Here is a 24,892-nt window from a genome sequence, read left to right on the forward strand (position 1 = left end):
CATCGAAGTTCATTCCAGTTTCCACATGTTGTTAGAATCATGAATTTCCAAGCAGAATGACATGTCCAACTTTGATTCGATTCGCCGGGTATTGAGGCAAGGCGGCGAGATCAAGTTCGGATCCTAATTTTTCTCGACGAGACGGATCTCGTGTTTGATCAAACATGTCTCGTTGTCATCTCTAATTAGATCCGAAATACTTTTTTTCCATTAAAATATACATAACATATGACCGGTGTTCTTTCTTGTTTTCAATGTAGTTTTAACTTTCGGCTACATAAAGACATGTTTGAGGATAGAAAATGAAACATAATATGTAAGAGGAAATAAAGTAGCAATAGAACGAAGTCAATGAGCCATTTTCTTGTACTCATGCTTTTTAGAGCATCAAAAGAGAAATGAATATTTTCATATTCATTAGAATAGTCTTTCCATTCATACTGAATAAGAATAGTCACTCTTCATCCTTATATTTTATAAAATATTTTTCTTATTTAGTTTAATTAATTCAAATCCGTCTCATAAGAATAAGAATAATAATAATATATTATGAGAGTACCCCTAATGAAGGGGTAAAAGTAATTATATACTAGTGCACCGACGCACGCTCTGCGTGCTTGTATAATATTTTTTATAATTCATTTGATTTATATTTAAATGAGGATCAAAATATAATTATAAGAAATAGTGAGGGACTAAACTGTAATTTTGATATATAAATTAAAAAATAAATTGAAAAAAAAAATGACATCAATAAAAATTGAACCTATAACGTAAACCCAAATAAATAATGACTCTATCCCCTAAACTACATATAACTTACATTCAAATTTTAACATTTTATTAACATATATAATTATTAAAACAGACCATGACACCAAAGTTAGTTATTCTAAGTATCTCAAACTTGTAAGTAGTGTGTGTTTGTGTGTGTGTGTGTGTGTGTGTGTATATATATATATATATATATAAAGTACTAACCAACAAAAAGACAACAAAAATTTGACCGAAGTCTTTAAATTAAAATTATAGTGTTACATTATTGGAGTCAAAGTTCTCAGCAGAGAAAAAGATGAAACCACCATTGTTAATTAGATGATTTACCCAGCAGCATATTATTGGGTAGTTTCGAAGAATTTATTCACAAAAGAAAGAAGAGTCGCGCTTCAATTGACACCATAAATCCACTTCTCAGCATTGCCCGCGTAACTAACCAACTCCTCAGGTTTAAACCATAAGTTGATTTCATCCTTTGCAGTCTCCGGGCCATCACTCCCATGAATTATATTTCTGGAAACCATAACAAAAATGATAGCGTTATGTTAGCCAAAAGTAAAATGCTACACTTGGGAATGAAGGTTCATTCACAAATTTGGGAGAATTGTTATTTCGAGTTCTTAGATTCAATTTTGGAAATCATGTCTCCAGTGGCATGATTCTTGGTTAAATTACCCTAACAAATTTGTCGAACGCATAATTCTAACCATATCACAAAAGAAGTAATCTCACATCGATTATATATGATAGAACAGCATTGAACATATCAAGGACATAACACTAAACAGTCGACTCAAGTAGATCAATGATAGTTTACTTTGAAATCGAGTTATTAATGAACTCTTTTTACAAACATTGGCACATAATCTATGATTTTTATTTTCAAATTTCACATAATACACATCAAATAGTTGGTTGGACATAACTTGTTGCGATGGTTAATTTTGCTGGATTAAAATAAACAAGCACATTCTGAATCTGTGAACGGTGTGATTATACAACCCCAAAAAAACAAAACAGACTAAGCTTACTAAAACATACCTTCCAACCACAACTGCTAGATCCCCTCTGATCGTTCCAGGTTCTGATTTCTGTGGATCTGTAGCTCCAATGAGCTTACGACCGTATTTGATCACTCCTTCACCTTCCCAAACCTAAATCAGCACAAATGGAGTAAATTAGGTTCTTGCAAAAGATTGTGTACAGAGTTTGCAAGTGGGAGCTTAGATATTCTAACCATGGCAATAACCGGTCCAGAGCTTAGGAAATCACACAACCCATCAAAGAAAGGCCTTTCCTTGAGGTCATGATAATGTTTCTTCGCAAAATCCTTTGAGGGAACGATGATCTTGATTCCCGTGAGCTTGAAGCCTTTTTGTTCAAACCTGGATATGATTTCCAATATCTGAAACCATTAGAAACTTGGTCAGATTAAATAAATTTGAATACCCACAGATATATAGAAGAGATGCCTAAACCTGAAACATACAAAGAGGATGGTTCCAATATAATTTTCTTTTTTTTTTCTGTGGATTTTTATGGTCTTAATCAACATGTAGTAAGACCAAACCACACCAAATACTTCTTCATAGGTAATTCTGTCAGGGGGGTAAGTAAATAAAATTAAACATTATGCCATGTACTAACTGTACTAACTTTAGTAAATACAAGTCGAGAAACAAATGTAACCACCCGCCAATAGCCTTTTAATGGGATTTGAAAGTATGTTTAACAGAATAAGCTCGACAGAACAATACCAAGCCCCTTTGCACTCCATCCGGCTTGATGGCAATAAAAGTTCGCTCCATCTACAAAAAAGTAACAATGCAGCTTCATTCAGCCGAAAGGAACGTAGAAACCATACATACGACAAGACAAGGAATGTTTGGTAGAAGTACCTCTGCTGCGTGTGCCTCCTGTTCCCTAAGCATTAAAGCTGTAACACAAAACTAAAATTTGAATCAACGCAAAATAACCACATCCCGAACAGCTTCTGACTTGCATAGGGGAAAGAGCATAACAGGGAACCAGGGCAAATGATTAAATAGAAAATGACGGGAGGCTTGTGAGTTGTGGATGAAGAAGCTTTCTTGGGAAGTGCATACACGTGCCCAATTTCTAACTATAACACGGGAAAATTTCCATCCTGTTACATTGCAGAAGCATATAACAATTGCCGTAGAAGAGGCACCGAATGCCACAATGCCAATGTCAAGCATGGGACAAAGCAGCTCTTCTTTTTTTATCTTTCCGACATTCCACTAATTAAATTTAGTGCAGCAGAAAGACGATAAAATTTGAACATTCATCTAAGATAAAATACAGCATTTCTATGGAAAAGAAATTCATTTCAGAAGGGGAACGTACTATAACCTGCAGCAGGAAGGGATATGACCCCCGAAATCCAAACCTTATACGCGTTTCCTGACTCAGTTGCACTATATGAAGCTAAAGATGAAACTCTTCCTCTGCATGAAACTGCAGCTGCAGCAGCATGACCTCCTGCAATTATGAATTTACTCAACTTCTGTTGTTCTTAGCATGCTAAGGCATAACGACACATTTCAATTTTTGCTCAAATAATTTATTATTAAAAGATAAACCAACAGGCTCTGATAGCGCAGCACATATTCACAATACCACCGTTCTCATTCAAGTTCCATGTGTCCAAGAATGTTCGGTCAGTTTCAAAAGTGAGAACAGCCAAAGGATATGGGTCTGAGACGCTAAACAAAATAAATTTGCATAGCTTGCCCGATCAATCCTTTTTGAGTTATGTATACGCAAAAGAAAAACAGATAATAAAGTCAAAATTGAGCTCATTCAATCACACATAACTTTCAACAAAAAACAATCTCTTCTAAACAAATTTCAATCAACTGATCAAACAACATTCACTGAATGATCACCAATCTAGACTTTCAGTAATGACTAATCAGAACAAAACTAAAACCGCAGTTTTCACATATTAAACATGGAAAAAATACACCATTTCGATAACTAACCAACCACCTGCCACCAAGTCCAAAAATAAACTCCTCCTGGAAAATCCAATCAGTTGACCGAACAGCAATCACGCATTCGTTAACTATGAGCAACGCAGATCTAACAACTCTGATACCCCAGGGATGAACCCATCAAGATCCGGCCCAAACTCCCGGCCCATATCTAAGGCCCGCAGGTGAATGACCCATAACAAGCCCAGGTATTCTCCTATAAATACCAGGTTTCAGCGTATGATTATGGATTCACTATTTTTTTCAGCAGCACCCTACTGCTCCCCCCATATATCCTCAGTCACTGACTTAAGCATCGGAGGGGCTACGCCAGGACAACCTCCTGGCCCCCTCCTAACGATCTTATTTGTGATTTCAGGCTCAGGGTGATTTCAAAACCTGCGTCTGGACTAGTGACACTCGCTGGAATCGGACCCTAAATTTTCTGTGAGTATCACTTGGCGCCGTCTGTGGGAATATTTGAGTTGAGACATAGAGATGGTAGGGAAGAGAGGGAGTAGAAGAGTTAACTCAGCGTCATCGCGTCCTCAGAGGGGACCCGAACAGTCTCATGCTGAGGCGAGGCATGAACAACCCCATCAGGAGACAAGAACCGAACAACCTCGTCAAGAGACCATGGTCGAGCAACCCCGTCCTAATGAAAATGTGGGGAACTTGACCCTGGAGCAGTTGGGTCAATTTATCACTCGGACAGTGGATGAGGCTATGAAGAGGAACCAAGAAGCTGTGTTCCTTGAAGAGCAGGCCACTCGCCAGGAGCGAGAGGAAAATGTTGAGGGCCAGCAGAGCAGAATTGAAGAGACCCAGCCCCTCCCAAGTGAAGGGAATGCAGAGATTGAAGAGATGTGGAAGGAAATACAGATGTTGAGACAACAGGTGAGAAGTAGAGCGCCGGCCCCCAAGAAAGGAAGTCCTTTTTCGCTTGCCATTCTAAAAGAAGGACTTCCCCCGAGTTTTCGACAACCGAATGTTGGAGAATATGATGGACATACCGACCCCGAAGAGCATTTGGGGAGATTTGAGAATGCGGCTCTGTTGCACCAATATTCAGATGGAGTCAGGTGTAGGGTTTTTCTGGGCACGTTGGTGAGGTCAGCTCAGCAGTGGTTTAACACTTTGCAGCCCAACTCTATACGTTCTTTTGAGGACTTCTTAGCTGCCTTTTTGCACCGATTTGCTAGCAGCAAGAGGCACCAAAAAAATTATTTGAGCCTGTTCGTGATGAAACAACAAGAGAATGAAACTTTACGAGAATTTGTCCAGCGTTTCAACAGTGCAGCGCTGGAAATACCAGCGGCTACTCCTGACATCATGATAAGTGCATTCACACAAGGATTGAGGGGAGGGGAGTTTTTCAAGTCGCTGGTCAAGAAGCCCCCGTCAAGCTATGATGAACTGTTGGCTCGAGCATGAGAAATATGTAAACTTGGAAGATGCCCAACGGTACAAAAGGATAGAGAACCGGCACGGAGGAAGTAGAGTTGAGGGAGTGGAGAAAGGAGGAAGGAAGAGGGGTGCGGGGGAAAGAGAGGAAGACAGAACTAGAAGTAGAGGACAATTCTCATCACATGTTCCCTGGATAGGAGTCGTGACGAGGTGATGGAGGTGAGGAGTCCGCGAGGAGGTGAGAGAAGTCACGAAGGGTTTAGTGCAGTGCTAGATTTCCATCGCGGGACAGACAAGAAGGATCCGCATCCGGGAGTCGACCGAGGTCTCACCCGTCCCATAGACGTGGTCAAGGCCCTCCATGGATAAATCAGGGGGTTGGGGAGCAGAGAGGGGAAGTTCGAGGTCAAGATGTCCTTCAGGAGCCCGTTGAACCGAGGAGGGGAACGAATGAGAATAATCACCCTACGAGAGGAATGATTCATATGATCTCGGGCGGTGCTACCGATGGAGGCTAGGGGCGAGCTCGGAAAGCACATGGGAGGAGATTGGAGAACTTTGAGATATATAGTGGTGCAAACTTATCACAAGACCCCGTCATCAGCTTTGGGCCGGAAGACCTACGAGGCGTTGTGACTCCACATAACGATGCCTTGGTGGTGACGGACACCATTGTCAATTATGATGTGGCAAGGATATTTATTGATAATGGAAGCTCCGTGAACGTCTTGTTCAAGAGCACGTTGGATCAAATGAAGGTGGAAGAATTTGAGTTTGAGCCGGTCTCCATCCCGCTGTATGGGTTTGCAGGACATGCCATCCCGCCGCTGGGTCAGATTACTCTTCCCCTATCTTTGGGACGTGACTCTCGGCGGGTGACAAAGATGATAACATTTACCGTAGTGAATACTCCCTCATCGTATAATGGAATCCTGGGGCAGCCAGCCTTAAAGGATTTTAGAGTCGTAGCTTCCAGTTATCATCAGAAGCTTAAGTTTTCTGTGGGAAAAGGAGTTGGAGTCTTGTGCGGGGACCAAAAAGTCTCACGTCGTTGTTATAAAAGAATCGTGAAGGAAGAAGAAAAGAGAGGTCGCGAGCATTCGCATGGAAGCTTGAGCTCAGTCTTACAATTGTAGAGTCATTCGCAGAAGCTTCTAAGTGGGTAACTTTGTCCTGTGGAGATACAAGAGGAGCAAAGAAGAAAGTTGGAGAATGCGCTGGTTAATGCTCTAAAGAGGCCGGGAGCACTTATCATCTTAGAGAATATTAATCTTGAATTGAATTTTGTTGTATTTCATTTCTGAATTCGTCTTATGTTATCAGTTGAAATTTAATAAAGCCAAGTTCTTATATTAAGTTCATGGATGTTGTTGTATTGTGAGGATGAAATAAATTTTATTTTCCTACTAAGGCATTGTTTAGCAGAGTTGGGGAGGAGAAAAATTTTATTTTCTCGCTAAGGCATCGTCTAGCAGATGAGCAGAGTTGTGGCGGAGAAGAATTTTATTTTCCTACTAAGGCATTGCCTAGTAGAGGAGCAGAGTTGGAGCGGGGAGAAATTTTATTTTCCTACTAAGGCATCGCCTAGTAGAGGAGCAGAGTTTGGAAGAAGAGAAAAAATTTTATTTTCCTACTAAGGCATCGCCTAGTAGAGGAGCAGAGTTGGGGCGCGAAGAAATTTTATTTTCCTACTAAGGCATCACCTAGTAGAGGAGCAGCGTGTAACAGAAAAATTTTATTTTCCTACTAAGGCATCGCCTAGTAGAGGAGCAGCGTGTAGAAGAAAATTTTTATTTTCCTGCTCAAGTATCACCTAGCAGAGGAGTTAGAAGGTGGAGATGTCGAATTTTTATTTTTCTTCTCAGGTATCACCTAGCAGAGGAGTTAGAGGTGGAGATGTCGAATTTTCATTTTCCTGCTAAGGTATCACCTAGCAGAGGAGTTAGAGGTGGTGATGTTGAATTTTTATTTTCCTGCTAAGGTGTCACCTAGCAGAGGAGTTAGAGGGTGAGGAGGTTGAATTTTTATTTTCCTGGTAAGGTGTCACCTAGCAGAGGAGTTGGGTGAGGAGGTTGAATTTTTATTTTCCTGCTAAGGTATCACCTAGCAGAGGAGTTAGGGGGTGGGGATGTTGAATTTTTATTTTCCTGCTAAGGTATCACCTAGCAGAGGAGTTAGAGGGTGGAGGCGTTGAATTTTCATTTTCCTGCTAAGGTATCACCTAGCAGAGGAGTTAGGGGTGGGGATGTTGAATTTTTATTTTCCTGCTAAGGTATCACCTAGCAGAGTAGTTAGATGGTGGAGGCGTTGAATTTTCATTTTCCTGCTAAGGTGTCACCTAGCAGAGCAGTTAGAGGGTGAGGAGGTTGAATTTTTATTTTCCTGCTAAGGTGTCACCTAGCAGAGGAGTTAGAGGGTGAGGATGTTGAATTTTTATTTTCCTGCTAAGGTGTCACCTAGCAGAGGAGTTAGATGTGGAGATGTCGAATTTTCATTTTCCTGCTAAGGTATCACCTAGCAGAGGAGTTAGAGGTGGTGATGTTGAATTTTTATTTTCCTGCTAAGGTGTCACCTAGCAGAGGAGTTAGAGGGTGAGGAGGTTGAATTTTTATTTTCCTGGTAAGGTGTCACCTAGCAGAGGAGTTGGGTGAGGAGGTTGAATTTTTATTTTCCTGCTAAGGTATCACCTAGCAGAGGAGTTAGGGGGTGGGGATGTTGAATTTTTATTTTCCTGCTAAGGTATCACCTAGCAGAGGAGTTAGAGGGTGGAGGCGTTGAATTTTCATTTTCCTGCTAAGGTATCACCTAGCTGAGGAGTTAGGGGGTGGGGATGTTGAATTTTTATTTTCCTGCTAAGGTATCACCTAGCAGAGGAGTTAGATGGTGGAGGCGTTGAATTTTCATTTTCCTGCTAAGGTGTCACCTAGCAGAGCAGTTAGAGGGTGAGGAGGTTGAATTTTTATTTTCCTGCTAAGGTGTCACCTAGCAGAGGAGTTAGAGGGTGAGGATGTTGAATTTTTATTTTCCTGCTAATGTATCACCTAGCAGAGGAGTTAGGAGGTGGGGATGTTGAATTTTTATTTTCCTACTAAGGTATCACCTAGCAGAGGAGTTAGATGGTGGAGGCGTTGAATTTTCATTTCCTGCTAAGGTGTCACCTAGCAGAGGAGTTAGAGGGTGAGGAGGTTGAATTTTTATTTTCCTGCTAAGGTGTCACCTAGCAGAGGAGTTAGAGGGTGATGAGGTTGAATTTTTATTTTTCTGCTAATGTATCATCTAGCAGAGGAGTTAGGGGGTGGGGATGAATTTTTATTTTCCTGCTAAGGCATCACCTAGCAGAGGAGTTAGAGGGTGGAGGCGTTGAATTTTCATTTTCCTGCTAAGGTATCACCTAGCAGAGGAGTTAGGGGGTGGGGATGTTGAATTTTTATTTTCCTACTAAGGTATCACCTAGTAGAGGAGTTAGATGGTGGAGGCGTTGAATTTTCATTTTCCTGCTAAGGTGTCACCTAGTAGAGCAGTTAGAGGGTGAGGGCGTTGAATTTTCATTCTCCTGCTAAGGTGTCACCTAGCAGAGGAGTTAGAGGGTGAGGATGTTGAATTTTTATTTTCCTGCTAAGGTATCATCCAGCAGAGGAGTTAGAGGGTGGGGATGTTGAGTTTTTATTTTCCTGCAAAGGTATCACCTAGCAGAGGAGTTAGAGGCCGAGGGTGTTGAATTTTTATTTTCCCGCTAAGGTCTCACCTAGCAGAGGAGTTAGAGGGGGGGTGCTGAATTTTTATTTTCCTGCTAGGGTATCACCTAGCAGAGGAGTTAGAGGGTGGGGGTATTGAATCTTTATTTTCCTGCTAAGGTATCACCTAGCAGAGGAGTTAGAGGGTGGAGACGTTGAATCTTTATTTTCCTGTTAGAACATCGCCTAGTAGAAGAGAAGGAGAGTTGGATAATTTATTAGCCTTGGTGGTTTAATAACATCAAAGATAAACTCGTGAGAAGCAGTAAATTCAAATGCAAAATACTCGAAAGATAGGACCACAAGAACGAACAAGTGCTGAGCCTGAGGCGAGCGTGGCGCTGGGCTACGAGGCGCGCTCGGCGAGGGTTGACGGGCAGGAGCTCGGCGGAGGCGAGCGTGTGCTCGTGTGGGCGTGATATGGCGCGCCGGGCGAGCAGGAGATGGCGTGGCGCAGGGGTGCTCGGTAGGTGCTAGGCGAGCTGGCGAGGGCGAGGCGCGCGGTTGGGCGAAGGCGCTGGGCGAGCGTGGCGCCCGACAGGGCGAGCTTGAGGGCGAGGGCGAGCGTGCAGGGGCGCTCGGGTGAGCGTGCAAGGCGGGGACAGGAGAGCGTGCAGGGGCGCTCAGGCGAGCGTGAAGGCGGGGACAGGCGAGCGTGCAGAGGCGCTCGGGCGAGCGTGCAGCGTCGCTCGGCTGAGGTGGGGCGAGGCGTGTTTGAACGTGCGCAGCAGGGGCGAGCGACGAGCGTGCGAGGGCGCGCACTGGCTCGGGCGAGGGTGGAGCGGCGCGCAACGGTGGCTCGGCGAGGGCGCGTTGGCTCCGGCGAAGGTGGAGCGGCGCGCGGCGGCGGGCTAAGGTGACGATGGAGTGGTGGTGAGGCGGCGCTAGGGTTAGCTCGCAGATGAAGCGTGGCAGAGAAGAGCTGGTATTTTTTGTGGGAGAAATGAGAATGAAGGAGAAAATTTTTATGGGGGCGTTGCCCCCACACCCCCACGACCTGACCGGGCAGGTCGATCCCCGTAATTTTCGCAGCGGTGAACGTCGTTCATTAATGGCAAACGAAGTAAATTTTTCTAGTACGGTACGTCCTCATCGTCGATAAACCAAGGACAACACAACTAATCGAACTTTGAACCTACGATTCAGTTCGACTCGGGAGGGGGAGACTGGTGATACCCCAGGGATGAACCCATCAAGATCCGGCCCAAACTCCCAGCCCATATCTAAGGCCCGCAGGTGAATGGCCCATAACAAGCCCAGGTATTCTCCTATAAATACCAGGTTTCAGCGTATGATTATGGATTTACTATTTTTTTTTTCAGCAGCACCCTTAGCTGCTCCCCCCATATATCCTCAGTCACTGACTTAAGCGTCGGAGAGGCTACGCCAGGACACCCTCCTGGCCCCCTCCTAACGATCTTATTTGTGATTTTAGGCTCAGGTTAATTTCAAAACCTGCGTCTGGACTAGTGACACTCGCTGGAATCGGACCCTAAATTTCCCGTGAGTATCAAACTCCATGCATCGGTGATCAGCAAAACTTACGAACAATACAATACAGCTGAGAAAAATCCCATCGATCAAAACATTAAGAATTAAGCTAAAAATTACCCGAAAACGAACGAGAGCAACGCTTGGACGTAGCTGAGAGGAAATATTTCGCAGATCTGCAGATTTGAGACCTCGTCCTTCAGCAACATGCACTAGGATTGGTTGGTTGGATGAAGAAAGCAGTTAGGTTGGGAAAAGTAGTGCGATGAGTGGTGGCTTTTTGATTCCGTTGGGGGCGACCCTGGTACAAGTATAAAGTTAAATTGGATTTTTTCAACGCGACTTTCCGGAAAGCTAGGAAAGTAACACGTGTTTTATATTAAATTAAAATAATAATCACCTCTCGATTCCAAATCAAATTTTAACTGTATTTTTTTTTAAAAAAAAAGTCATCGTGTAATCATATTATTAAAATAAAAATCATTTTTTCATAAAAATCAATAAAATTCAAATCATAAATTGATTCATTTGACACCTACTATAACACATCACCCGTTAATCTTAACTTAGAAAGTGAAACTTTTACAGAAAAGTCAAACTCCATTGTCAAATATCGGGAGAACGAAACATCTCCAAAAATTTTGATATCAAAAACTTATTATAATACTGATCGAGGATGCCAAGTGATAGTTAAATATAAATAGGTAAAACTTGATAATAATAAGTTAATAGCCCTAAAGTAATTCTCGTGTCCAAAGGATTCGAAATCTAGATCTCTCAAATGCGACACAAACACACCAAATTTTATAAACCTAGAACCAAAAGATTATTTTTATTAAACTATTTTTGTATTGCAATTAAAATATGTGTGATTTCACACTAAATGTAATTTTTAAACTGGTTTTCATTATGATTAGTTAACATCTATACTATCTATACTATTTATTAAGTTTGAGACACTTAGAGTAACTAACTTTGGTGTCATGATCTATTTTAATAATTATATATGTTAATAAAAAGTTAAAATTTTAATGCAATTATATGTATTTCAGCAGATAGAGTCATTGTTTCTTGGTGTTTAGTTTATAGGTTCAATCTTACAAAGGTCATTTTTTTATTCTTTTATTTTTTCAATTTATTTTTTAATTTATATATCAAAACTACAGTTTAGTCTCTCATTATTTTTTATAATTATATTTTGATCCTCATTTAAATTTAAATCAAATGAATTATAAAAAATATTATAAAAGCACGCAAAGCGTGCGTCAGTGCACTAGTAATCAGAACGATTAGGAGTTATGACTATCAATTCAAATAATTTTTTTTAAAAAAAAATCTTTTTGTAGTATTAATTTACAATAAAAATTATCATATAATAAATTATTAGGACTTTCAATTTCTATAATTTATTGAAATTATGTATATATATTTTAATGGGAGTTACATATATCAAACCCAAAAAATCTCATCTATGTCTCCTGTTAAAAAACCTCTCAACAACTACCGTCAAGCAAAAAAAAAATCCTCTCAACAACTTCTTTATGGGTCTGACTCTTTATTTAATTTTGCGTATATATATGAAATTTTATAAAAGGGTGTTATTGTGTGTGAAAGGAAAATTGATATATTGGAAATTTGGACAAATTCGAGTATTTTTAGAATATGTATTTTCTTCCAGGTTTGGAGAATTCAAGATTTGTGAAAGAAGCACTAGAATTTTATCCCATCTCTAATAAAAATAAAAATATAGAAATGAAATAATAAGGAAAAAAAATAGAAAAATTGTAAGATAAATGAAAAATGAAAATTGAAAATATATCTATCTATTCTATCTATTCTATTTTATTAAGATTGAGCACATGATAGTAATGTTATGCAAAATGTATGCACAAACAGAAAGGTACACAAAAAACAGCGAGCTAGTATCACGAACTAAACAGTAGCACAATGCAAAAGTAAAGCAAACAATACAGTGTCCTTAAAACAGATTGGTCCCCTCCGATGTGCTTCGAGGATGAACTTGGACGTCTGTTTCCCAGGATACAACGTTGTACAACCAGCAGTACCTTAGCACGAGATACCACAAAGGCGAACTGAAATGTACCTGAACTTGGCCACAGGTGAGCCTTGGTGGGAAATTTTGCCTTGATCGGTCCGACATTCGACGCACCCAGATCGCGCTCGTACGCTTGCACACAAGTCAAGCCTTTTTCCACTGCAAATCGGGCCCATGATTTGCACCTCCCCTGCGCCTGTGCCCGCGAGAGAGAGCCTCTTGACCAATCATTGTTACACCTCCATAAAGTGCAACTCAATATAAGCTCACAAATGCTATGTTTATTTTTCTATGTGGGACATTTCCTATTCACCAACTATTAGGCATTGCTTGTCCAATTTCCCATTCAAAAGACACAAGCCCAATAGGCCTCTAAGTCCAACAAGTAACTACCTAGGAGGACACCAACTTTTTCTTCCAATTTTACCCTTATATCATACTAATATTACACTTTTGTTTTTGTTATTTGTTTCTTTTTTAAATTTCAACACACACTTTTCAATTCAAATATTAATTTAGTCACTCCATAAATTATCAAATTACACTTTAGTCCATCGATAATGATAAAAAAAATTTGTACACACACGCATCGCGTGTGCATAGTAACTAGTTATAAGAAAAATTATACAAGTGACGAAGAGAATCAAGTTTTTGAAATCGTATATGACGAGGCACATCTAACTTGTAAGGATTTAATTATCTCTCCAAATCTTTTTTTTCTTTAGTAAAATCTTGATGATAAAACTTATCGACTAAAAAACAAATAGCAAGGAAAGTAAATGCTTTGAATCCATCAACCAAGCTCAATCTCCTTCATTTCGTCTGAATGGACAATTTTTACCATTAACTCTTTTTCAATTTTGAATGACAGTGAACGTATCAAACTGTGCTGAATTATTGTAAAAAAACATAACAAGATAAAAAAATGCACTTTGTTTTTCTATAGAATACTCAAGCCACAAATATTTTTGAAACCAAGATTATTTAAATTTTTTATTTTAACCCTCACAATCAGTAGAAGGATAATCATGTATAGGTTGATTCGATCTTTTTATCAATGTATGTTGTCCTTGCCTCATCCCATATGTCAACCAAATACTGTAATATTGGAATTCGTTTTCCAGGATTGGGTTCATAGTATGAAGTATTATTGCCATTTAATTGGTTCAATAACTTCATCTTCAATCTGGATTTTTTAGCCTTTGATGGTGATATGGAGGTTGGAATAGATGAGTCTTGTGGATTTTTAGGTTATTTGATGATTCACCATCTTTTTTATCCAGAAAAAAATATGTTATTTGATTATTCATCATCTTTTTTATCCAGAAAAAAATATGTTTCACTTTTTCATTGTAATTTACATGTAAGTAAATGTATTATAATTTTTTTAATAATAATCAAATAGAATTTGGTCAAAATTTTGTAATATTTTGCACCTCTACCACAAGATTTACGTCATTATAAGGACATCCGCATTCGTTCCCGTTATAACATCCATCATCTCATCAAAAATCGTGGGGTCCACATGCCACATATACATTATATCTATTCTCTCATGTTCATTTTAACATTAATACTCATAATTTGTAGGTCTCGATGTTCACTCATTCATCTTATTCTTTTATATATAATTATTTATCTTATTTTATGGGTGTCATTTATTCAAAATTAAATTTTTATCATAAATTTGAAATAAAATAGTACAACAGACACTTGCATAAAATTAAAAAAACAACATATAAATTAAACGTAAGAGAAGCTGTAAAATACTAATTCAAGGATTGTTGTATAAAATTTGGATTAATTTGATATTAACCAGGTAAATCAATTTAAAATATTAAGATTCTAGAGTTTAAAATTCTAACTTGGGTAAAGCCAAATTTCTAGATACGCAATTGATGGGAGTGAACCACAATTTTTATCATGTATGTATACTCACTCGAATAAAAAATAAAACTTTTGTTCAAATTTTTTTGCGTTTCAAACGTATTAACATCTCTTGTCTAGGTGACAATTATAACATCGTCTTCTTTCTCTTGTCTTGGTGACAATTATAACTCAATTATGCATTGGTTTAAACAACAAAATTGGTGTTATAACACAATCTTAACACAGATGTTTTAAATTAAAGAGAATTAGAAACACCAACTTTCGATAATCCGTGATGATATTGAATCGAGATTTGAACTACTTGATTTTTTTTTTTTTTTTGACGAAATAACTTGATTGTTCTTCTACATAAACAGAAATTTATACTAAATAACATAATTGATATAATGTTATATTTAACAATTAGCAAACAATGGATATTAAAACTAATCAAATCACAATCTCGATTTTCTGACTAACTTTCACACGTATAAAATTGGTTATAATAATTTTATAACTTAAAAATAAATAATAAACTTTGAATAAAATAATATTTTTTTTATAAAAAAAACTGACTAATTTGTTCTGCAAATTACATATAAATCTTTAAAAACTTAGGCAGAATTAATACACCATAATATAATACGTCATATTTTACCTAATGATATAAATAAAAAAAATATTTTTATAATAATTCATATCAAAATCGTAGGAAGTTCTACAAGCCTATGAGCAATGTCATTCGTCAATCTTAGCAGGTGTTGTACGGAAACTGAAAAGAGGAGATCGAAGAAGATCGGAGACGTCCGAAATTAAGAGAAGCTATTTTGTCTCTGCCGATATTCACAATAAAAAATAATATTTTTAGCTTAAAAAGTAATATTTTTCCATGGATGACCCAAATAAGAGATCCTCTCACAAAATACAACCCGTGAGACCGTCTCATATAAATTTTTGTCCAAACCACCAAAAAGATCATGATCCTCTATGATACTCAAGGGAAATTTAGGGTCCGATTCCAGCAAATGTCACTAGTCCAGATGCAGGTTTCAAAATTGTCCCGAGCCTGAAATCACGAATAAGACCGTTAAAAGGGGGCCAGGAGGGTGTTATGGCGTAGCCCCTCCGACGTTCAAGTCAGAGACTGATGATAAAAGTGGAGAGCAGCTAAGGGTGTTGCTGAAAAAAATTATAGTGAATGTCCGAATCCTATGTTCAAACCTGATATTTATAGGGAAATACATGGGTCTGTTATGAGACCTCTACCTATGTTAGGGATGGGCTGAGAGTTTGGGTCGAATCTTAATGGACATTCTTGAGATATCACTCTATAATGTGAGTAACTCGAACCGTTTATAAAGAATCCGAGAAGATACAAATACTCTGTGTGTTACTGAAGTTTCTTAAAATTTTTATAAACGAAATAAATGAAAATATAAAAGCAAGAAAGTATTTAAATACAATAATTCTCATACAAATATTTACACACGCACAAAAATTATCTGGAACGTAAACGATACGTGTCTTCGGAGGTCAACTATTTTCATACGACTAGTTTATCCCACGATTCCCAAATGTTCGACATTTTGTTTTCGCTGCCTCCGCCTCCTCTCTCTCCCCCATTCTCTCTCAAAATTTCACGAATTTATACTTCTCCTCCTTCCATTTCTTGGAATCAATGTAAATTTTCATGGTGATAAAATGCATTTTCGTTCATTGTGTATTTAGATGTGTTTTTTTCTTTTTGTTCCACGGTTATCAATCGATCTGAGGGGTCAAAGTCTTCAGACTGTGGACGGTTGTCTTAACTCTTAACGGCCCAGGATTTATACTTTCAACTGGGCATTCAAGGCTGCTTCTTGATTTGATTAGCGCGAAGTTTCGTCTGGTTACTGCTCGAATTAGGGTTTCTGTTTTTTTTGTGTGTGTGTGTTTTGGCTGAACTACTTTGTAGCATTGTGATTGTCGGATTGATTCTTTTTAGGTCAGCGGAGTTGATTTTGAAGTAAATTTTTGGTTGATTTTGTTGTTGGGTAGTTCGATTGTGGAAATCAGGACTTTGAGTTTGTTAGAGGCGAAGTGAAGTTACTTACAGCCATGCCCAGGAGTTCGAGGCACAGATTACATAAGCATATCAAACACAGTTCAAAGGATTATCCAGACTCTGAAGAGGATGTAAGGACGAGGGATAAAATTAGTAGGGATGAGAATTTGGTGAAGGCTTATCGGGATTCAGCTGCTGGTGAGAAGCGCAAAATTTCATCCCAGGCGCGAGAAGGCAATGAAGGTAAAGATCCGAATGGTTTTGGGAATGAAGAGGCCTCTGAGGAATATTTTTCATCAAAACGGAGGAAAGAGAAAACCGACATTGGCGATGGTGGAGACAGGTGGAATGGAGGTGGAGAAAGAAGTAATAGTGACAGGAATGCGGAGAAGGTAAAAATCAAAGGGGACAACACTAAAAGCGAGTCTAAATTGAAGGAAGTCAGCAATAAAGGGAAAAATTTGAGAATAGAGTTGAAGAATAAGGATATAAAGCATGAGAGTGGAGGTGCTGGAGAGATAGAGAGTTCAGCAGTTGCGGTGGAGAAAGAGGACATTAGAAGTAAAGGAGAGTCTAAGAGGAAGTCTGAGAGGGATTTTTCTGCTCAGAAAGAAGGGAAGGAATACAAGAGCAAGGATCGTGGGGCAGATAAGGAGATGGAGAAGTATTTAGGTCAGGTTAGCAAGCGGGGTGATGCTAAGTCAAATTTAGTTGATATGGATGTTGGCTTGAAGCAGGTATTACAGTCGGGGGATCTCGGTGTTGAGAGAAAGGTTAAACGTGGTCGAGAAAACTCAGGTAAGGTAACTTTGTGTCATGGTAGGAACATGTGATTTTGACAACTTCTCTTTGTTTCATAATTATTTTCTGTGTGTAGTTGAGAAGTTCAGGTGGTTAAAACAAATTTGGGTTCACTCAAGGATAGTTGTTATTTGATAATCTGAAAGTTCCTTTTTGCATAAGCCACTAATGTTGGCAATTGAACCACCGTACTTCTGTCTAATGAGCGTTGCATCTGTCTACACAATTTTGTTTATGGTTCGGTTTGAGTTGTTGGTGGTTAGAGTTATCCGGATGCTTAGAGAAGATGACATGTCATATGGCCTCATACTGGGTTGAAATGAGGTGGAATTTGGAGGGAGCACTCCTTCTGAAATGGTTTAGATGTTTTATTGTTTTCCTGTTGATTCTAGCTGAACACTTTGAACGCTCAATGTGGCATTTCATAGTTTAATTTGATTTTTCATTTTAATTCCTTTCTAATCCATCCGGGGATTTTAAGAATACATATAATCAATTAATTTGAAACAAGAAAAGATATATGGCTTCGCAAAAGAGATGCTTTACTATATTCCTGACATCCCCCACACATTTTACTAATGTTTGTAATAAAGTTGGCATGTGGTGTGTAAAATGAACTTCTAGATTTGGTTATGATTTGATTGCTTTGTAGTAGGATTATGTGTATTTTATCTATTGATGGATCTTTCCCGTCACTCGAAAGGCTTGGTTCCTTCTTCTGTTTTTTTGTATAAATTCTCTTTTTCTGTATGTTGTATTAATAGAAAGGTTTTTCTCTCTTAGAATGGTTTTTTGTTTGTGGTGTTTGTGAATTAACCAAACAACAAGGTTTGTATTGCTGTGTTGAGGCTTCGTAAGTTCTAGCAAAGTTATTATTCAATAATAAAAGTAGGATAACCTTAACTTTATTATTTGAGGGTATAGGTTTTTTACAATTTTATAGTCCGTTCCCAGAAGATTGGTTTATTTTACGATGTGCCACTATTTTTGGAATGGTGCTAACCCTGAGAAGTAGTACTTAGTATTTCTAAATCATAAATTTTAATTTCTTTCTGCAGATTTTCCTGTAAAAGCGGAGTTACAAAATCCTGAGGTAGAGAAGAAAGTTGATGAAAGAATACGTAGGAGAAGAGAAAGCTCCAGCGATAGAGGTAAACATCACGATGATTTGAAAGAAGGCGATGAAAGAGGATTGTCCTCAAGAAGTGACCATGCCAAGGATGTGAAATACAAAGATGATAAGCCCAAAGTTAGAGTTTATGTAGACAAATATCATCTTCATGAAGAGGACCACAAAAATAATGGGAGAAGGGATGAAAAGTACCATGAAGAAATGAAGAACAATAATAAACATGGGGATAGTAAGCATAAAGAAGATGTCGGGAAAGATGCCAAGTGTAGAGATGATAGGCATCTTGGAGATGGTGATGGTGATGGTGATAATATACATAAAGATGAAAAGCATCGTGAAGATGGAGAGAAAGATACCAGGAGGAAGGATGATAAATATCGGGAGGGTGCTCGTCGACACAGGGATTATAGACACCGTGAAGATAGTGAAAGAGAAGGCAGACACGTGGATGATCGATATTGTGATGATGGAGAAAATAATGGTCGAGATGGGGATGTTAGACATTACGAAAATGGGCATAAAGATGATAGATACCGGGAAAATAATTATAAGGAAGATAGCCGTAGGGATAATGTTACCAAGGAAAAAAGGCATCGAGATGATATTGAAAGGGAGATTCGGTATAAGGATAGTAAGCAGGAAGATGATATTGATAGAGAGAAGATACCAAGAGAAGCAAAGTACAGTGAAGAACTTGCCTCAAGGGACTGTTCTGGCGATAAATCTGACCATAGACATTCAAATGACGGTGGTTATGCTGCTGATCATCGTTCTAAACATTCAAGTACACATGATGATTGTCCAATCCATGATGATAGAACAGTCAGGTATAGAGATGGTCAAGGTAGGAGAAGAACTACTGAAAAACAGGATAATGGTGATGTTAGATCCCGAAGTACCAAGGATCAAATATTTGATTCAGAAAAGAAAAGTGGAAGTGAAGCACGTGTGGACTCAGTACCTGACAGAGGGCGGTCTACATCAAGGAATACTGACACGGAACTTAATTTGTCCCATAGCAGACGACGTAGTTCACCCAGCTCAAGTTCTCTTGCTCCAAGGGATAACTATAGGTAATTATTAACAAATGTCATTGTTACTGAATTGGACTAACATACTGATGCCAAACTCAGAAACGTTTGCAATCCCAGTGCAAATTGTGTATTTTTTGTTATTCTGTAGGGGATAAATTGATAGTTGTGTGAAACTTTTTCCATTTACAACGTGGTTGCGTGCTTGAAGAAAAAATGTGCTGCCTCAAATTTTTGGAGTTTCTCGATGATAATGAAATGGAAAGCAGATTCCATAACAAATAAGTCATCCCTTTGTGAAGAGCTTAAGGATGTGGAAGGCCATGCATAAAAATAAAATTTTTATTAAGTCATTTTATATTAGAACACCAAATTCATAATTTTGTGAAGAGCTTAAGGATGATATGTGTAGCATCTTTAGTTGAAAAATCATAATTTTGTTATCTTTTAGTTTTATTTTATATTTCAATGTCAAATTTAAGTTATAATTTGTCATATATTGGTGGATTTCGTGGGTTCTTCTCCCCTGATGCTTTAATTTCTGCCGATTCTTTTAAAAGTCCATATTGTATTGTTTCTTTTGCTGTTCAATGATAACTTGCAGTTTCAATAAAGGGAAGAACAATTTTTGTGGTCTTTCTGTGTGTGTGTGTGTGTTTTTGGGTTGTGGAGTTGGTACGATGGAGTGTGTTAATTCCGGTGGCATCATATCCTTGTGAATTTGCACCGGAGCATAAGTGAAGGTTAATTTCCATCTTCTTTGGCCACCTTTATGCCGAACTCCGATGAACCAGTTATGATTTAACCTTTTGTTTTTCTAAAAAAGAAATTAATGGCATCGACTTTGTTATTGCTTCTATTTTCATGTTCTGCAGTACCATATGCGTTAATAAAAAAACAATATTTTGTATAAAGTTTGCTGTTCTGATCAAACACGCATTTACACTTCCTTTGGCTGTTGTTCAGGCTCACTAAGCAGGATGAATACAAGCATAGAGAATATAGTTATGAAGAAAGACTTCGGCACAATATGACTTCTGGTAGAGATTATGCTATGGGAGGATCTGAAAAGACCTCATCCTGGTCATTGGAGAAACTTGGTCAGAAAGAAGATGGTCAATTGACAGAGTCATGTGCTGAAAGACGCTTGAAACAAGACATTTTTTCATCACCGTTGAAACTACTGGATAAATCTACATCCTCAAATACTGATAGGAGACAGTTTAATAGGCCTGATGTAAGACGAAATGTTGATATTGACAAATTGACGCAGAGGAGTAGTGGTTCTCGAGATATGAAGGATCACCCTGGCAAGGAATATAGGGAACGTCGGGAGTTGGCCATGGATGTGCTTCCTAAAGATGAAAATTCACTAGATGATGGGGATACTCTGTCTGTGTCTTCCCCTTTTACACGAAGTAGCCATTTATCTGGAAGTTCTATGTCATTTCGACCTCTTCCTTCCCTGAGAACAGGGGTGGATAGCCTTTTAATGTCAGGCTCCATTGAAGATGACAGTAGATTCAAGTGGAACAGCCGTCATAGGAGGAGCGGTGGCGATCCTAATCTGGGAAGAATTCAAGCAAGTCCTTGGAGAGGCATTCCAAGCTGGCCGTCTTCTGTTCCAAATGGTTTCATGTCTTTCCCACGTCCTCCGCCCCCTGTCAGTTTTCATTCAGTAATGCAGCCATTTCCAGCTCCAGCAATGTTTGGCATCAGACCACCCCTGGATTCGAACCATCCTATTCTTTGTCACATTCCCGACACCGACAGATTTTCAGGCCCTGTTCGCCCAATGGGATGGCACAATCCTGTTGACGATTCATGTAATCCATTGCATTCTTGGGATGCAAGTAATGCTATCTTTCGGGATGAGGCACACAGTTATGGTAGGCCAGGGTGGGACCATTCTAGAAGCCTGCCTGGTGGTCGTGGCTGGGATTCAACTGGAGATTTGTGGAAGGGTCCAAGTAATACTGTGTGCTTGGAGATGCCATCTTATGACAAAGAGAATGACTTCTCACTGAATATAGATGAAGCGTTGGCTGGTCCATCTATTCAGCAAACTCAAAATGAACAATTTTTTTCTGATGAGCAGGCAGCAACCAATGATGTTAACCAATCCACCAATGACTCCGAAATTAATCCTGCTGATGCTCCCATCGATAACCTCGAGGATACTAGTAATTTAGCTAAAATCTCGAAGAAGGATGTTGTACCTCTTTGCGTGGTTTACCTTTCCAAGCTTGATATTTCTGCAGATCTTACTGAACCTGAGTTATTCAGTCAGTGCAGAGGCTTTATTGATATGGATAAAAGCATAATTTCTGATATAGATGATTTAAAAATATTATTCCTAGAGGTGAAGGACACAACCTCATGTATTTTATCATATTGTTATACTCATATATCAAAACTAATTGTTTTTTTAATTTTTTTATTACAGGAAGCCATAGAAGCTAAAGTAGCACATCGCCGAATTTTTAGGTCTTCACTATCTGCAACAGTGGATGATTCTGTTTTCCAGGTATTTTATGATGTTGAAGAATGGTGTGTTTATGTGTTTTGCAGAATATTTAAAAACATACTCGCAATATATAATACAGTGATGTACAGTTCATTTAAATTGTGGCGTTATGAATGTCCATTGTAGATCAGTGAAATTTTTCTTACATCAACTTATCATTGTACAATGAAATGATAGTTTTGTTGGTTCTAGTGTACAGGGATATGGTGAATTTATTTGTGATGTTTTGCTGATACTGCATCTGATGAGCAAAAATAGATAATTCATCTATGTAAATTTTCCTATTATTCTATGATTGATCCCTTTCGTCATCTGTGTTGATATGTAAAGGCAGCAGCTAGAAGACCCAGAAAAGAGACCTTTTTAAGTAGCATCTGTTGTTTGGTTTTATTACATATGCATGGCATCATTTATTTGGTATGGAACCCTTCGGGGTATTTCTAGTTCTAGTCTGTTTCTGTTGAAATCCAAATTTCCAATTACCTATTGTTATGCATGTATTGATTTTTTCCTGGTGTGGATTCTGTTGTGATTGCAGAAAGCAATATCCCTTTATGAGAGTCAAGAAGGTAGCTTTGACAAAGTTATAAACTGGGAGAAATTTTCAAGTGTCAACCTACCTTTTACCAAGCCCGATCACGAGGATCTCAACATAGAAGAAAATAAAACTGAGAAGCAGTCTAGTACCAGTGCCATGCAAGATGGAAAAGACACACTTTGGCACGTGATTGTTGAGTTAACTCCTCCAAATACTTCATCAGATGCTGGAGGTTATACTGAATCTGCCCATCAAAATCTTGATCTACCACTGGCCAATACAGTGGTAAAATCCGAAGAGCCAGTTTCTACCATGGAACATGATAACATGATGAATTTAGCATCAAAAGTACTACCAAAGGACCAGATCCTTGAGGAGAGATTGTTGTATGCGGAAAGCATTGAAGGGTTCCATGCTCCTTTACCTGCTGAGGTGAAAATTGATGGTAACATTGAGTATGTGAAGTCTGGTGTTACTAGTTATGGTACCCTTCTAAATTCTGATGTGTTTTCAGAGGCGATGACGCCAGAGTTGGTTGTCTCTGAATCATTAATTTTAAGTCGGATACATCATTCTCTTGAAAGTACACATTGAGACGATTTATATTTATCTGAATTTTCAAAATGGCAATCTGTGTTTCTTTTTCCCCTTTTATCTTGTCCGTTTGCTTGCTGCTGATGTGGTTACTGGGTTTCACAGTTTTTAAGTGAGTTTCTCTGGTTAGATGGATAAACATGGGAATCAAATGCTCATTCGACCCGAATCACCTTTGCAGTTCTTCCAAGTGTCAGGTAGTTAAAGGGATTGAAAGGTTTCTAAATTACGCAGGAAACATACAAAAACCCATAGTAATTATACTTTTGTTTCTTAAAAATATATTGACAGTTTTTTACTATTGTGTCTAATTTAAATTATATATTTTTATTTCCAAAATCACACTGAATTCAAATAGAGTGTTTGCCATAATTCCTTGAGCTACTACTACCAGGGGCAAAGGGCAGTTCAAGAATTTGGGTGAGGGACTTAAAGTTGACTCTTAAGTAATTAATCAATTTTTTTTATTGTATGAAAATAAAAAGAATATTTAAAAACATGTTACTTGTAGTATCATTCTTCGACTTTAAAATTTGTGGGTTTTGTTAGTATCTCAAGGGAGAGTGAGCGAATGTCGCATTTGTAATTTTAAAAGGGAAGCTGAAATACGAGCAGAAATACATAGATATATATAATTTTAGGCTTTCTTTCACAATTTCCGATTTCTAAATTTAGTTAAAATCGTTTTTTGAAGACTTCTATCCAAATGTCAAGACTCGACCAACCAATACTAAATGTTATTAGATTATCTAAGAATTAACACAAAAACTTACGTAAGATCTACTCATAAATCAACTTTATGACAGAGATTTTCGATGACTCATTCAAAATAAAAAAAAATCAATTTTTTTGTTAGTTATATTATTTAGAGATATTGTGTAATATATAATGATTTTAATGAAAAATCTTATCGTTTATATCAAAATTATTATTTGTGACTATAAATATAACTTGGGTAGATCCGTCTTATTGACATAGATCCGCGACATAGGAGACCACCTGTCAAGAATTAAAACTGTGCAATTCGAGAACAAATTTCCTGTTAATGACTTGTGGACAAATATCCATCCACATGGCCAATATTTAACTCTTCTTGTGCATTTAAATGCCAACATTAGGTTATCAGAAGAAAAAATTTCAGTTATCAGAAGAAAAAATTTCAACATCAGCACAATTCTTCGGTATATCCGATTTATTTTCTTAGGTCTGTTCAAAATATATACGATAAACAGCGATGGAGTGAGATGTTATATGAATTTTAATGTGCTATATTTAGTTCAACTACATTTGGTTCGATTTTAGAAAGAAAAAAAAATTCAAGTCAAACAACATTTTATCGATTTTATAAAATTTCAAATCAAACCAAAAAATTTAATTTTTATAACCAAACTTACCCAAACTATGAATTTTTGTTTGTGTTTAGGGAATACTAGATGCGAGGTAAAGACAAGCATCTGTAGTTCTTAGAGATAAATAGCTCAATCTGCCCAAGCTAGCAGGAGGGCACAATGATGTATCCTTAATTTGTGTTTCCTCCGAGTCTAATGTTTCCAAATGACTGAGATTTTGCAGAAGAGTTGGATATATTAAAGAAATTAAGCATAATGGTTCCAACATACTGGAAAACTTCGTAAACATCTGTAATTTTAGTCCCCATGCATTATAAGTTTAGAGCTTTATGACAATTCCCTTCAAAAAGAGAAAGTATGGTGCAGTTACTCATGTTCAGGCATGCAAGAGATGACAAATTAGGCAACTCTGTCACACCAGTCCAAGCTAGATTTAAAATTTTCGACTTAGGGAGCTGCTTGAGATGAATAACTCCTTCATTAGACACTTCACTACCCCAAAGGTCTAGGTGTTCCAATTTTGTGAGAACTAAAAAATTGTTGGTT

The 24,892-nt window shown here is 38.1% G+C and overlaps 2 protein-coding genes across 3 annotated transcripts; one reads left to right on the forward strand and one right to left on the reverse strand.

Moving 5' to 3' along the window:
* Window positions 1–990: 990 nt before the first annotated feature.
* Window positions 991–10,734, reverse strand: LOC142525291 (nucleoside diphosphate kinase III, chloroplastic/mitochondrial). 2 transcript variants are annotated; one of them, XM_075629535.1, is made up of 7 exons: window positions 10,526–10,734; window positions 3,151–3,279; window positions 2,676–2,713; window positions 2,535–2,585; window positions 2,015–2,182; window positions 1,819–1,931; window positions 991–1,290 (listed from the first exon to the last, which is right to left on the reverse strand). In XM_075629535.1, exons 3-7 carry the CDS (start codon window positions 2,706–2,708, stop codon window positions 1,167–1,169), a joined length of 489 nt encoding a protein of 162 aa, XP_075485650.1. In that variant the 5' UTR covers window positions 2,709–2,713; window positions 3,151–3,279; window positions 10,526–10,734; the 3' UTR covers window positions 991–1,166. The 2 variants fall into 2 exon arrangements, with proteins under 2 accessions (XP_075485650.1, XP_075485651.1); XM_075629536.1 differs by having other exon boundaries at window positions 3,151–3,261; window positions 10,502–10,705.
* A 5,118-nt stretch (window positions 10,735–15,852) lies between these two features.
* On the forward strand, window positions 15,853–23,055 carry LOC142525318 (uncharacterized). Its single transcript, XM_075629578.1, has 5 exons — window positions 15,853–17,172; window positions 18,234–19,380; window positions 20,305–21,700; window positions 21,785–21,865; window positions 22,404–23,055. The coding sequence occupies exons 1-5, from the start codon at window positions 16,428–16,430 to the stop codon at window positions 22,995–22,997; spliced, it is 3,963 nt and encodes a 1,320-aa protein (XP_075485693.1). The 5' UTR covers window positions 15,853–16,427; the 3' UTR covers window positions 22,998–23,055.
* The last annotated feature ends 1,837 nt before the right edge of the window (window positions 23,056–24,892 follow it).

The sequence above is a fragment of the Primulina tabacum genome, chromosome 14 (assembly GCF_025594145.1).
Source record: "Primulina tabacum isolate GXHZ01 chromosome 14, ASM2559414v2, whole genome shotgun sequence".
Lineage (NCBI taxonomy): Eukaryota > Viridiplantae > Streptophyta > Magnoliopsida > Lamiales > Gesneriaceae > Primulina > Primulina tabacum.